The 16,265-nt window shown below is 39.2% G+C and overlaps 1 protein-coding gene across 1 annotated transcript in view; it reads left to right on the top strand.

Annotated features, from left to right (window-relative positions):
- Window positions 1-16,265, top strand: part of LOC138175813 (protein kinase C theta type) — a 198,860-nt gene that overhangs the window by 113,117 nt on the left and 69,478 nt on the right. Inside the window, exon 12 of the mRNA XM_069106315.1 lies at window positions 4,465-4,638. Coding sequence (XP_068962416.1) covers window positions 4,465-4,638 — 174 coding nt within the window. The remainder of the gene's footprint in view (window positions 1-4,464; window positions 4,639-16,265) is intronic.

Below are 16,265 nucleotides of genomic sequence, written 5' to 3'. Positions count from 1 at the left end.
ATCTGGGCGCAACAAACAATTTTATAGCCACTCTTGATTATCATTTGTCACCAATTAATGTGCAATTATAACATGTTACCAAAAATCCTAAGTACATAATGTAGATTAAAACTGCCTTTTCAGCTGCTTAGTTTATGGCTGGTTTGGGGGTGTTTATTGAGAGAAATAATTATAGCAAAAGCACTTTTAATTGTTAATGAAATTGTTTTTTTCTTTTTGTCCACAACCCTGTGGCTTTCCATATTTGAATAAGAAAGCCATTCAATTAAATTTACAAATTATGTCAGTATTTGAAGGGCAAATGAGAGGTCCAGTTTTACTCTGCTATGTACAAGGATTAGCACCTCAGGACCTTATTTAATCATCCAGTCCAGCAAGTATTTGCTACTTACCTACTGTGTGTGAGGCCTTTTACCTAAAGAGCAGAAAATTTGAACTCTCATTTCAAACTTGAAGCAAAAAATGACCTCCACCAAACACTGGACTTCTACCTTTCCCACAATAATGGAGATTCTATTAAATTGACTTTCTTTTCCTCCTCTCATTTTTCCCAATCTTGAACTGCCTCTTCTTCTATCTTTTCTTCTCCCATCTTCCTTCCTAATTTGCTTCTTCTCTCCTTTTCACTTTTACTGGAAAAGGAAGCATTAATCGATAAGAACCAACACATCTTCATCAAGATCACACTAGATTCAATTCATTTCCCTTGTTTAAAAAAAAGTTACTAGACTGGTACCTCAAGGTATAAGAGCTATATGTCAGCTGCCTAATAATAATATCAAATATTAATATAATGCCCAATACATACCAGGCACTATACTAATATCATTTGTTTGTAATAGGTAGATGCTATTATTGTCCCCGTTTTACAGATGGGAAAACTGAGGTAAACAGGTTAAGTGATTTGACCAGGTTTTTCTATCAACTGCACCACCTACCTGCCCCCTTTGACAGTCTCTCATGCAGACAAAATAGTCTCTTACAGGCAAGATAGACAGAGGTGGACTAAATAATGAAATAGATAAGTTCAGAACTGACTAAATGTTCAGATCCAAAGAATAGTTATTAATTACTTAATGTCATCTTGGAAAGGAGGAATCTAGTAGAGTGCTCCAGGGATCTGTCCTTAATCGTAGGCTGTTCAGTGTTTCTATCCAAGGGGACAGATAGAAACTCTACCCATATACTTGTAGGAAAACATAGGCTAGCATGCTTATCAAATGTGTTAATGTCACAAAATCGGGAGGTATAGCTAATATATGAGATGACCAAATAAGAATTTTAGAAAGATCTATACAGTTTAGAAGAATGGACTAAGTAAATCAAATGAAATTGAGTAGGAACAAATGTAAAGTTTTACATTTGGAATTAAATAATCGATTGCTCAGTGTTAGGATGGAGGAGAACTGAAAGATCTGCACACTGCAAGATAAGAGCACACCAAAGGCAACCAAAACAGAGTCCTAATTCAATCAGTCAGTAAACATTTGTTATTGTTCAGTTATGTCCACTCTTTGTGATCCCATTTGGGATTTTCTTGGCAATGATACTGGAGTGGTTTGCCATTTCCTTCTCTAGTTCATTTTACAAATAAGGAACTCAGGCAAACAGGGTTGAGTGACTTGCCCAGGGTCACATAGCTAGCAAATGTCTAAGGCCAGATCTGAATTCAGGAAGATGAGTCCTCCTGACTTCAGGTCTGGCACTCTATCCACCTGGCTGCTCCAAACATTTATTAAGCACCTCCTATGTGCCAGGCACTATGGTAAGCTCCAAGGTTACAAAAAGAGACAAAAGATAATCCCTGAATTATGATCTAATGGGGAGATAGCATGCAAACAATAGAAAATAATTCATAGAGGGAAGGCACTGGAATTAAGAGGAGTTAGGAGAGATTTAGTTGAGACTTAAAGGAAGCCAGGGAGGTCAGGGGGGTTCCAGGCATAGAAGCACAGCCAGGAGACCATTGTCACTGGGTTGAAGAATACACCAGAAAGGTAGAAGGGACTAGGTTATGGAGGGTTTCAAATGCCAAACGGAGCATTTCATATTTGCTCCTGAAGGCAATAGGGAGCCACTGGAGTTTGAGTAGGTATGGAGAGGGTGAAGTGAGTGGGCCTGCACTTTAATGGAGGACAGGCAGATCCACCAGCAGGCTAGTGCGATAATCAAGGCATGGGGCAATGAGGACTGGCACCAGAACAATGGCAGTGTCAGGAGGGAAGGGGGAATATTAGAGAGATGTTGCTAAGGTGAAATCATTAGGCTTTCACAGTAGATTGGATTTCACAGAGTGGGGGGAGGGCAGTGTGAGAGACCCAGGGTGACTCCTAGGGTGTAACTGAGGGACTGGGGAGGGCGTGTTGTCCTCTACATGAATAGTGGAGGGAAAAAATAATGAGTCCTGCTCTTGAACTTTATTTTAAGAGATGATAGTATCCAGAATGAAGCAGGTGGTCACCCTGCTCTAGGGCGATGTGGAGTATAGTACTCTCTTCTGGTGCCATATTTTAGGAAGGGACATTGATAAGTCAAGAGGAGAATTGTCAGGAAGGTGAGAAGCCATTGAAGGAACCAGGGATTTTAGCCTAGAGAACAGAAGACTTAGAGAGTACATGATAACTGTCTATAAATATGTGATGCTATAATGTAGAAAAGAAATTAAATTTGTTCTTCTTGGTCCCAGAGGATGGGAGTAGGAGTAACAGTTAGAAATCACAGTAAGAAGGGGCGGCCAGGTGGCTCAGCAAGTAAGAGCACCGGCTCCAGTGTCGGGATGACCTGGATCAAATCCGAGCTCAGATACTCAGCACCACACCCAGAAATAACTGGCCATGTAACCTTGAGCAAGTTACTTAACCCCTATTGCTTTAAAAAAAAAAATCACAATAAGGGTAGTTAGAGTTGAGTGTGCAGAAAAACTTCCTGTTAGAGTGGTAGCTACTCTAGTTTGGGAGATATACTGGATTTTCCCATCATTGGAAGTCCTAAAGAGAAAGGAATAGATGACCACCTATTGGTTAAGTTGTAAAGGTAATTCCTATCCATATAAGTTGGATTAGATGGCCTTTGAGTTCTCTTCCAACTGAGATTTTATGATTTCTCCTTTTGTTCAGGGGCCTCCCTTCATGTGATTTATGATTCCCCAGAGAAATCTTTGCCCTTTTCCCATATCCTCATAAAATAATAGTGGGCTCAAAATGTTGGGGGGGCAGCAGGGGGAGAGGGGGCCAGTAGTTGGAAACAGATTGTGATCCTCAGGGCTTCTTTGTTCATTGGGCCCACAGTGACCTTAAGGTCCTGATTAGTGTGAACAATGAATTCCCCTGAATCAGTCACAGATATTTGAATTTACCCTATTTGAAGCTATAATTATGTAAAATATGGTAACTGTTCCAGCCCAATGGAAATATGAAGTTGAATTCTAATACAGTGACTGTTTCACAGGATCCACTCTTTCAACTAATCAGAACCTAGCTGTAACCCTCACTGATTATTCCCAGGATCCCTGGGGGTATTTTTCTAATTCCAAAATGCATGGTCTCCATATTTTTCACAAAATTCATCAGGGAGATAGGAGTTTATGAATGAACAACCTATATGTTGTATATTTGCCATATTGATGGCCGTCCAACTTCTCAATACCTTGATCCCCCTTCAAGCCAATGGCTTGAAACTGGCAAGAAAAATTAGCCATCAATGTCAGTATTTGGGGCCTGATTAACCACTCAGTCACCCCATTTACCTGAGAAACAATTTCCTTCCTAAAATTGACACTAGTTTATATTTGGGGGAGTGGGGCAGAGGATGATAGAGGAACTGAAATACAGCTAGGTCCTAATTAGTGAGAATGATTCATCTCCTGAAGTGGCCCCATTATTCCAATTTTCACCGCATATTTCCACTGGGATGGAAGCATTACCATGCTTTACATAATTATACTTCAAATACTGCAGATGTGAACACATGTGACCACTACAGGAAATTCTTTATTCGCACTCAGTTGAGATGTAACTATCTGTATTCACCACCTCAGAAAGAAAGTGTGTATGTGTGTATATGTGCATATGTACTGAGGATAGAAATTGGGGGCTTTCCAAACAGCATATGTTTTATTTATTCTTTTCTACCCTTTGTCCTTCAGCCCAGTGAAACTGGAGTAACTAGTAGTTGTTGCATTTTTTAGGCCCAGAGAATAATATTCCATGCCATGGCGTTTTTAATGCTATGATAAATCCTGAAATGAGAACCAAAAGTTAAATTGTAGAGCATTTGTTAGTAAAAGAAACTTCAACAAAGGTTTATAATATTAAAATGTTAAATAATGCCCTGGGCCAATGAAAATAGATTTCTACTCTGACTCGAGAGAAAAGAAAGTCTTAGCCCTTAGTCCTTATAAGAGTTTTGTGGACCCAATTTTTTTTTTCAAGACAAGTCTAAACCAATCACTTGTTTCTCTCCAAGGTATTCCTGGCAGAATTCAGGAAAACGAACCAATTCTTCGCAGTAAAAGCCTTGAAGAAAGATGTTGTTTTGATGGACGATGATGTCGAGTGTACGATGGTGGAAAAGAGAGTTCTTTCACTGGCCTGGGAACATCCGTTTCTAACTCATGTATACTGCACATTCCAGACTGAGGTACAGACTGATATGTGGATTTAAATCACTTGTCCCTCAAAGAGAATAGTAGTTGGGACACCAAATTCAGCCCTGAAGTGAGTCCCTCATCTCTAGTTCCATTGACCTCAAGTGTTGGTCCAGAGGTAAATGAACACTGCCATTTACCCAACTGTAAACTGAAGATGATAGCAACACCTGCCTCCCAGGATTATTGAGAAAATCAAATGAGATAATATTTGTCAAGTGCTCAGTTCAGTTCCTGGCATGTAATAGGCACTTGATAAATTCTTGTTTCCTTCTTCATAAAACCAATCAATGGCATTTAGGCAAAGTATGTCTTTAGTGGAATTTCATACACTGTGACAGGCAGGAAGTCAAAGGATGCACTTTGGAGGGGGCGGGCAAGTTGGAAAAGGCCTTCCAGGCACCACCGAGGTCAAAACACTTGTGCAGTTGTATACTCCAACAGGGTTGTCGTGGACGCCAGGCTCCTTGTGAGAGCTTAGTAAATATTTAATGATGAGTTAAGGAGACTAGAAAGTAGAAACACCTGCATTTCCATTCCTCTTTCACGATGTGGGTTCTAAGATGTTTACTGTCAGAAAAAAAATTTCCTCTCCTACAGCATTAGATTAAGCTAGATCAAAGTAAAAAAGGCAAGCCAACATGAAGATTTAAACTCTTTTAGAGGATTACATTTGCTCAGAAAGTGTGAATAGCTAAAACTTCAGCACAAAAAAAGTTCCTGTAACTAGGAATTCTTAATCTTTTTTATAACATGGAATCCTTTTTGGCATTTTGGTGAAACCAATGGGCCCCTTAGAAAGGCCTACACAAACTGCAGGCCCACAGGACACTTATTACATGCCAAACAATTTCAGGCAGCCTGGGAAAAAAGTAGAGGAAAACATCCTTTGTATGTAGAGGAAATCTTTGGCGGGTCACAGGTTGTGCAGGCCTGCCTTAGAATAATACAGTTATCCCTTCCTCATCACGACTTTCCCCATCACAGTTTCAATATATTGTAGGTCGGCATAAGAAATTAAATGGGGGGGAGGGGGGTAGTGGCTAGGTGGTGCAGTGAATAGAGCACCAGCCTTGGAATCAGGAGGACCTGAGTTCAAATCTGACCTCAGACACTTAACCCAAAAACTAGTCGTGTGACCTTGGGCAAGTCAACCCCAATTGCCCTCCAAAAAGCAAAAAACAAAAAAAGAAATTAAATGGGAATTTGCAGAAAGTTTTTAAAAGCTGCTTGTGAATGCAGAATCTATGAACAAATACTTTAAGCAAATTTTATAATAGGGTACTGTAAACACCCCTTAAAAGAAAAAGAAAAAATTCAGACTTCTTTCCTGGTACAAATGGAGGACCAAAAAATTTTATACCAGTTTTCCAGATCATGGAGGCACCATGCCCCTAACCTCTACAATGTGGAAGGGATAACTGTATTCTTAAACAAATGCAACAAAATTGGTAGGCTTGAAAGGAAACTATATTAAAATAAAGGAGCATTTTTTTTCCCCATCCAAGTCCGCAGATTCCTGGGTGGCAGGGGATAGAGGGGGTAGTCTGTAGACTGCAGGTTAAGTTGATTTAGAGCTTTAGAATTTTTAAATTGGAAGGGCCTTTTAATTCACTTCATTAACCTCCTCATTTTACAGAGGGGCTAAGTGACTTACCCAAAGTCACACAACTATGTAATGACTGAGCTACCGTGTTTCCCCGATAATAAGACCTATCCCGAAAATAAGCCCTCCCCTTACTGTGTAAGATTCCTCTAAAATAAGCCCTCCCCCGAAAATAAGCCCTATTGAGATCCCCTGCGCTACACGCTACATTACGGTACCCTCTGTATGCACCATCCCCCCCCCGGGTGAAACGCACGCCGCACTCCAAGCTGCATCCAATCAGAGCTGCAGCAGTGAGCACGTCATCCTGTTCTTCCCCAGTGATTTGCTTATTGAATAAAGGTACATTTTTTTGTTCACATTTACCTGTTTATTAAAATTGCTGTCAATGTTCATTAAAATAAGCCCTCCCCTGAAAATAAGCCCTCTGGTGTTTTTTCTGTCCAAAAAAATTTAATAAGATAGTGTCTTATTATCGGGGAAACACGGTAGATTGAAAACCCAGGCCTTCTGACTTCTGATTATAGGTCTCAGAGGAAGAATAGTATAATGAATGGAGTGCTGGCTGTAGAATCAGGGAGACATGTGTGTTCAGTCCTGCTTCACACACATATTAGCGGCTAAGTGCTATGGTAGAGACAATGCTGAAGCTGGAATCATCAAGACCTGAGTTCAAATTCAGCCTCAGACACTTGCTTGTGACCCTGGGCCAGTCACTTAAACTCCTGAAGCCTGTTTCCTCATCTGTAAAATGTAGATGCAAATCCCACCTACCTCACAGGGTTGTTATAAGAATGAAATAGCATTTGTAAAGTGCTTTACAAACCCAAAAGTGCTATAGCTATTATTTTTGCTGTTGTTATGGTCAGGAGTCAGGAAGACTCATCTTCTTGAGTTCAAATCTGGCCTCACACTTCCTAGCTGTGTAACCCTGGGCAAGTCACTTAACCCTGTTAGTCTCAGTTTCCTCATCTATAAAACGAGCTGGAAAAGGAAATGGCAAACCACTCCAGTATCTTTGCCAAGCCAGCCCCAAATGGATTCTTGGAGAATCAGACAAGACTGACAGCCACTGAACAGTAAAGCTGTGTAACCACTTGCAACTCACTTAAACCCCTCTAAACCTTATTTTACTCTTCTGCAAAGCAAGGGGGTTGGACCAAATGACCTGTAAGGACCCTTGAAGTTCTAAATCAATGTTGTTTTATGAAAGTCTGGAGAACATAGATATAGTGCCAGAAGAGACCCTGGAACATCCCCTAATTTCACTGAGGAGGAAACTGGTACAAGACATGACGTGACTTGCCTGAGGGTCACACAGGGTGGGCAGTGCCAGAGTCTGACTCAGTTGCTTTGACGCCAAGTGTTGGGTAGGTCCACTTCTTATCCATGGGTTTCAACGTACTTTAAAAAAATATTAAGTTTACTTGTCCTTCATTAGGGATAGTGAAGGGGCTTTTCTGTTATGCTTTATCATCTCTGACCTCTGCTGTCATGATGACCAACATTTGATAATGATTGTCAATGTTACTGGGCATTTTTTTTCTCTCAGATTCAGAGAAAGAACATTCTTCTGGTTCTCTCACCTCTTGCTTATCTTATTCACTGATTCTGTTCCCTTCAATGCTGCACTTCCCAGAGTTCTGTCCTGGACCATCAATTTCTTCTTTCTATTTATACTTTCTCCCTTGGTAAATATTCGTGCCCAAGCATCAACCATCATCTATGCAGGTGCCTCTCCATTCCTGACTGCAACCACAAGTACATCAACAACCATTTGCCAGACACTGAGCTAAGTATTGAGGGTAGAAAGGCAGAATCAGTCTGACCTCAAGGAGCTCAAAAACCAGGTACATATAAGATCTATACAGAGTAAATGGAAGGCACCTTCCTGAGGTGACCATAAAAGGCCTCTTTAGAAAAATGGGATTTGAGCTGATTCTTGAAGAAATCCAGGGGACTAAGAGGCAAAGGAGAAGAAGGAGAGCATTCTAGGCACGGGTAGGTAGCTAGTACAAAGCACAGAGATAGAGGCAACCAGGGGGCAGGGAACCTGTGGTCTCAGGGCCACATGTAGCCCTCTAGGTTCTCAAGTGCGACCTTTGAATCCATTTGATCAAAGGGCCACACTTAAGGACTTAGAGGGCCATGTGTGGCCTCGAGGCCACAGGTTCCCCCACTGCTGGAGTAAACGGTCAAGGCCATTTGAACTGCAACTAGGTCAGTGTGGCTGAATTATACTGTGAGGAGGGGAGTAAAGTATAAGAAAGATAGAAAGATAGGGAAGGGGCCAGGTTATGGAGAGCTTTGAATGCCAAACAGAGGAGTCTCTGTTTGACCTAGTTGGTGATGGAGCTTGAGCAAGGAGGTAGAGGCGCTGACATGATCAGATCAACATTTTAGAGCACAACCCTGCAAAATTTTTTTAAACAAATGGTAAAAATTGCTTTTACATCTGTTTTCTTTCACAATGTGACTAATATGGAAATGTTTGGCATGACTACAATATCAAATTGCTTGCCTTCTCAGGGCAGGGCAGGGAGAAAAGGAGGGTTAGAATTTAGAATTCAAAGGTTTTGAAAACAAATGTTAAAATTTGTTTTTACATGTAATTGAGGAAAATTTTTTAAAAGGGAAGGGTTGAGGAAAGGAAAGAGAAAACTACCCTGGCCTCTGGCGGGGCAAGGAGACCAGGTATGAGCCAACTGCGCCAGTCACTAGGTGATGAGGGCCTTCTCTTCTGCTTTTGCAATCATTTTTATTGATCTCTTATGGGCTCCATTATCAGGAAGAATCTTAAGTATTTTTCTCTTAGCTCTGTGTATTGCCGTTTTCTTAAAGATATTCTGTCCATTAGCCCCAAGTGGATTGTAATGCTTTAATCTTGTTTTAATACTAAGAACTTTGCCCTTGTCAGACATTATTTTACGATCCTAGAGCATTGGGAAAGTTGAGATTACATATCTGGACATTCAACCAAAGTCGACTCACTCTACTGCTGATTTTCATGGTGAAATTTTCCACTGTAAAGTCATTCATAAAACTGTGCCATCTGACAGTGGGTAAACTAGCCACATTCCACACAATTAAAAATGTTCTTTCCACATAAGTCATAATTTTGTTGTTGTTCAGTTGTGTTCAATTCTCCATGACCCCATTTGGGGTTTTCTTTGAATATACTAGAGTGGGTTGTCATTTCCTTCTCCATCCCATTTTCTAGATGAGGAAACCAAGTTGAGTGATTTGCCCAGGGTCACTGCAAATGACCTGATGTCGAATTTGAACTCAGGACTTCGTGACTCCAGGCCCACCACTCTATCCACTGTATAAACTAGCTGCCCAAATGATAACATACAAAGTCACTTTGCTTTAAAGGCCAGGCTCCCATCCACTCTTCTTGTATTAACAGTACCAGAATCAGTAAATCCTAAAACACTTTTGACTTCAGTTTCTAAATTCCATGACATCTTCTTTTCTAGCATTGAAGCTCTTGTTTTATTTACGTCAGTGCCCAGAAAAATATAATTTTTTTTTTCGGTTTTTCTATTATTATAACTATTAGAATTAAAGTCCTCAAGACAATACTTATCAACTTCTTTTTCATTTTCTGGCAGCAGTTTTTCCTTAAGAGCAGAATTAAAATTTATTTTCTGGGTTGAATGAACTTGGTTAGGTCAGCTTGGAAATTTTGTGAGTAATTATAGTCAGATCATAAAATCATTAGCTAATTTATCCCTAATAATGGAAAGAAGTCATTCATTTAAGCCTTGTAACTGCTATACCCCTAGTAGTTTTACCCTATTTGCTTAATATTTGGCTAGTCATGTTGACATAGTTCTCATTACTTTCTAATTTTCCATGTTCTCTTTTTCCACATTCATATTAAAAAGACATTTACTTACTCTCATGAGAAAATCAGACTTCCTATCTAACTTTCTAGCTATTTCTGAACTGCTACACCATATCTCCACACAGAAATTCTGAGACTACATTTTATTCAATTTTATTTCATTTTTAACTTAATAACAAATCAATGTGAAATGAAATTCAAAACAAAAAATAACAGTTGTCCAATTATTCCTTCTCTCTCGTCTATCTTTGTTCATTTTCCTTAGGTATATTTCTCCTTCAGTACTTTATAAATCTGTGATTTTATCCCTGTCCTACAGCAATCTGGTAATTCTTCTACCATTTATTAGACAGTTTTCAGAAACTTGGGGAGATCTCCATGCTCCCAGGAGGCATCAGAATAGGACTTTTAATGAAAATTATTTATTCCCTCTCTCTTCCACCTCCCTCTCCTCTTGTAATAACGATAACTAACATATATATATATATGGGTATATACATACATATGTATACATACATACTGTTTAGGTATTATCATAAAACATTAATTGTATATATAAATAATATATATTTAATTTAAATACTAAATATGTATATATACTTTTCTGAGTCCATCTTGTACATTATTTCTTTTAGGGTTACTTCCCTTTATCCAGCCCCAAGTATGTCTGTAAAATTCTATATTTTCCATTTAAAGAACTAGTGTTTTTTTAGTATGAATTTTAGAAAAGTGAAAATACATCAAGGATTTTGATAATTTCTAGGCATTTCTCTTCTGTAAATGATATTTCTGTGTATCCTGTTTGGACATGTCTACTACTAGATATAATATTCCTGTGTTTAAGTATATTCATTTACTCTCAGAACAAGTATATATTTCTTTAAATTTGTAGGGATAAACAGCAAAAAAATATGAACCCTTTATTTGTATTCTTTCTTTTTAATATTCTTGTTGAAAAAGAGTAGAAACTGTAAATGAAAGTTACTTTCCTGCTATTTCTTCAGTGCCTGATTTCAGGTTATCTTAGAGATTTTGAGCATTATCATTTTACAGTTGGGGAAATTAAGACTCAGGAAAGTTAAGTGATTTACCCTGCACTGTGCCTTCAGTTAAACAACAAACATTCTTTCAATGCCTACTCTATCTCAGGGCAGCTAGATGGTGTAGTGGATAAAGTCCTGGGCCTGAAGTCAGGAGGACCTGAGTGCAAATGTGACCTCAAATACTAGCTATGTGTCCTTGGGCAAGTCCCTTAACCCTGTTTCCCTCTTCTGTAAAATAAACTGGAAAAGGAAATGGCAAATAGATGCAGTATCTTTGCCAAAAAAAAACCCTAGGTGGGGTCAGAAGGAGTCAGACACAATTCAATAACTATTTGTAAGTACCAAAGATGCAAAACCAAAAATGAAATAGTCTCTGCCTTCAAGGGGCTTATAGTTCTTAACAGGGGAAACAATGTGTTCATATATAAATATATTTTAAAATGTATGCAAGAGAAATGTAAAATAATGTGGGGGAGAAGTCAGTAGAGACACCAGCAATAGTCTCATAGAGGAAGTGGAACTTGAGCTACATTTTGAAAAAATATAGGGATTCTAAGAGGCAAAGTAAGGATGATGTGCCTTCCATGCATGGGGTCAGTATGATCTAAGAAAGAGATATGGGAAATGAATAGCCAATAGGGCTGAAGTGTGCAAAAAGAGGAGTCATGTTGAAAAAGCCTGGAAAGATAGTTTATGGCCAGATTGGGAAGGGTTTTCAATGCCCCCAAAAAGATGAGTTTTTATATGACCCTGGAGACAGTTATGTTGCAGTTATGGAGTCAGGAAGTGCCATGATCAGACTTGAGTTTTAGAAATAATAATTTTGCAACTCATTGGAGGGAGGGAAGAAGAGAAAGACTGGGGGCGGGAAGAAAAAAATAGGAGACTATTTGGATAGCAATCCATGAGAGAGGTGATGAGGGTAAGAACTAGGTTGTGAGCCTAGGAAGAAAAGAGATGTTGTAGGGGCAAAATTGGCAACATTGGTAGCTCTTTAAAGATGAGAGAGAGTGCAGTGTCAAGAATGACTCTTAAAGGGGCAGCTAGGTGGCACGGTGAGTAGAGTGCTGGCCCTGGAGTCAGGAGGACCCAAGTTCGGATCCGACCTCAGACACTTAACACACACAAATAAAGAAAAAACCTAGCTGTGTGATCTTGGGAAAGTTACTTAAACCCAATTGCCCTCCAAAAAGCAAAAAAAAAAAAAGAATGACTCTTAGTTTTTGAACCTAGATGACTGGAAGGATGGTGGTGTCCTCTACAAAGAAAAGAAAGTTAGGAAGATGATGGAGTGGGGTAGAAAAAAGACAGTAAGTTCAATGTTAGACTTACTGAGTTTGAGATACCTACTTGCCATTCAGTTCAAAATGCCCAGTAGGCAGTTGGTGATATGGAAGTGAAATTTAGGAGAGAAACTAGGGCTAGATCTATGGATTTGTGAATCCTTTGAATAATGATAATTCTTAAACCTCAGGTGATCTAACAAAATCACCAAGTGAAAGGAGAGAAGAGAATAAGGTCTGCAGAACACCTACAGTTGGGTAAAAGAATGGAAATGAATAATGTAATGTAGCCAGAGAGGCTGAAAAACAGTTAAACAAGGAAGAAGAGAACCAAAAAGAGAGAAATGTCATGAAAACGTGGAGAGGAGCTAGTGTCCAGGAGAGAGGGCTCAAAGTAACACATGCAGCAGATAGGTCAATAAGGATGAGTACTGAGAAAAGACCATCAGATCTGACAATTAAAGAGATCATTGAGTTTTGATTGATGAGGTGAAAATGTGATTTCCAAGGAAAAGAGAAGAAGAAAAGAAGAAGTGGGCATATCTAGATGGAATGAAATTCAAAGGAGGAAGGGTTTTGTGTGATGGCCCAGAGGGGGAAGGGTCTAGGTAACAATGAGGAGCAAAAATCCTGTCAATAGGGGTGGCCAGGTGGCTCATCAAGTAAGAGCACCAGCCCCAGAGTCAGGATGACCTGGATCAAATCCGGGCTCAGATACTTAGCAGCACACCCAGAAACACCTGGCCGTGTAACCTTGAGCAAGTTACTTAACCCCAGTTGCTTAAAAAAAAAAAATCCTGTCAATATCTCCTCCAGGATCAGTGTGTCAGGAGCAAAGGAAGATATATCCAGCACTGGAAAGGATGCATTGTACATAGTAGTAGCCTAATATGCATTTGATGAATTGAATATGACAATGAATTAATCAAAACCACGTGGGCCTAAGAACCCTATCTTAGATGATAATACCAAGAACTCATCAACAAAGGCTTTTTTGGAACAGTATTTGATCCTGATACATTAAAATTAAAAGTCATCTATCATTGACTTTTCTAGAACTTGAATCAATAGATTGGAAACCTAGTTTTTAAAAAGTCAGAGATTCTACCTTTTTAAGCCATAAAAAATAAGAATTAGAGTTAGAAGGGGCCTTAGAGAACAACTAATCCAAATACCTAATTTTAATAAATAAGGAAACCGAGATCCAGTAAAGAAGCTTGTCCAAAGTTGTATGACTAAAAAGTGTTAGAGTTGTGCACTAATTTTACAGATGAGAATACTGAGTCCGCCCCATAGAGACTAACAGACCAGCCTAAGGTCACACCAATATAAGTAGAAAAATCTAGGAAATGAACTTCAGTTCTTATTCTCAATTCACTGTTGGTTCTTCTGCACCAGATTGCCCTTCTTTGTCACTAACCCAGGAGCGTTGCTTTTGAAGACTCAGTGCTTTGATGGTAGAGGAGGGGGAAATGTGCCTCATGATGATGTGGGTCTGGGCCAAGTTTTCTTTTTTACAATTAAAAGGATCTGGAAAAGCAAATTGCTGAAATTAGCATACATCTGTTGTTTGAAAAAAGATAAAGGTGATTTTTCCAGTTCCTTTATTATTGTCTTGGCTTTGCATGTTAGAGTACCTGTTTCAAAATCTTTGTTATTGCATATCCTTTTCCCATTGTGCAAGTACAAGTATGTTTTTAAATCACTAGTAAATATCCCTCGATTAAATATATAGATATGCATATTCACACACACGTATTTGGGGAGGGGAAGGGCATGAGAGGAAGCGTGATATAGTTGATAGATAGCTGGCCTCCAATTCAAGAATTGGAGGTTCAAACAAGTCACTTAACCTCTTGGTGCCCCCAGACAGCCCTAAAAGCTGTATGTGGTAGAGAAAGTACTATCCTGCATTGATAAAAGACTGTTCTTCACTGCAGCTCCCTACAAAGGTGAAACCAAAGGCCCACTCACATACATATTTACCACATCTATGATTTCATTTGTGTAAGGAGTTCCCAATGAGGAGCTTCTTCTACCAATGCAGATCAGTGTTTTCTCTACACATAGTCTTTGAGGGACCACTAGAACACTGAAAGGTTGTGACTTGTCTAAGGTCACACACCCAGAATTATTCAGAGGTCTTGTATGAGTGTGTGTGTGTGTGTGTGTGTGTGTAAGAGAGGCATCATGGCATAGTGTGGATAAAGGTCACCTGCCTTGGGAGTCAGGAAGATCTGGGTGCCAGTCTTAATTCTGATACCTACTGTTTATGTGACTCTGGGCTTGTCACTTAACTTTTCCCTGGTTTGTTACATAAGCTACAGAGAAGGTGCTGATATTCATGTGTGTGTAGATGTGCACACACATCATATTTACATTGTGAAGCACTGGGTCCTGACATATGTGAGCTTTAACTCACTTAATCTCCCCCCAAGAACCAAGAAACTCTCTAAGACTCTTTGTTGCTGTGTTATAGAATAGAGTGTTATAATCTTCAATAGAAAAGCAGTTTCCATACCAGGAAGTGTCTGGCCAAACATAAATATTTTTGCAAAAAGTAAATGGCCTTCCCTCTATAATTCTCAGAGATGGAGATTTTCCATTTAGCAGTGAGTGCACAAGTGAAGAGCCTGGGATAGATGTCTGACCAAATATTGATTATTGCCTTCATTATGTGGAAGATATAAATTCAAACCTATAAATTACTAGGACTTTTCAATTTTTTAATTGGCTATAGTGCCCAGAATAGAATACCATGAGTATGTTTATAAAATTGGATGCTAATAAATAAATACAGTTTATTAAATAGTAAGTCAAATGCTTTCTTGTTAGACAGGGGTACTTCAGCATTACTCAATCATTCACTTCTTTCCAGAGGCCTTAATGTAATTGTGCTGTCAGACATAAGCTAAAAATGACCTTCCTTATAGAGTGGAAATTGGAACCTCAAACCCCACAAGACAGTTAGTGTTTTATTGTGTCATTAGTATAGGATGTGAATCATGGGCAGATATTCAGAAAATGCACTCTGATGACAGTATACTTTATTAATTATAAGGCCTGATGGGAAAGCTTTCTGTAAGAGCCAATCTGTGATTTAATTGACACAGCACTAATGCCTCTAGGAACCCTAACCCCAGGGTGGCCTATGCTGCAGAAAACTGGGATATAAGAGTAAAATTAAATCATGAAAACACAAAGGAAAAATATTGTGAGGAAGAGGAAAGGGGGCAATTGTCTAATGAGGCTGAGGGGCCTATTCAGGGAACTTACCAACCAAGTCAGACTTTTAAAAGACACGTACAATCTTCTTGTAGAAAGAAGATTAAAGTGAGTACAAAGGCATGTCTTGGTTCTGTAAGAATATCATTCTGTGTGTCAAAGCTCAGAATGAGCCAGAATAGCTAAAGGCAACAAAAAAGGTTGTTTTCTTTTAGCAGGAGTGGTGAGAGTAAGCATGGTAAAGTGGCTAGAGAGATGGATTTGGAGTCCAGAGAATAAATGGGACAATGGACAAATAGATAGTATCAGAGGACAATAGAAGGCACGGCTTCTCAATTTTTATTTTGCTTCTCTTTTCTCTGCCAAGAAAAATAATCTTTGTGCTGGAAAAGCCTGAACAAAAAGTGGCTTAGAGAGAATTAATACCCAAGATAAAGAGGGAGAGTATAAAAGAGTTCCTATAGCTTCTCTTGATGAGTTGAAATCTCCAGGTCAAGACAGACTGACTACATCTTAAGTAACTGAAAGAAAGGATGGGTATGATGCCAAGCCACTGTCTCTGATCTTTAAAAGATGGTGGCAAATGAAATAGGGACCACAGAGGGAGAGAAAA

This window comes from Petaurus breviceps, unplaced genomic scaffold, assembly GCF_028583685.1.
Source record: "Petaurus breviceps papuanus isolate PSGF00001 unplaced genomic scaffold, PetGlider_PUasm1.0 79, whole genome shotgun sequence".
NCBI lineage: Eukaryota > Metazoa > Chordata > Mammalia > Diprotodontia > Petauridae > Petaurus > Petaurus breviceps.
The sequence above is the reverse complement of the archived record's forward strand: the minus strand, read 5'-3'. Positions and strand labels throughout refer to the sequence as shown.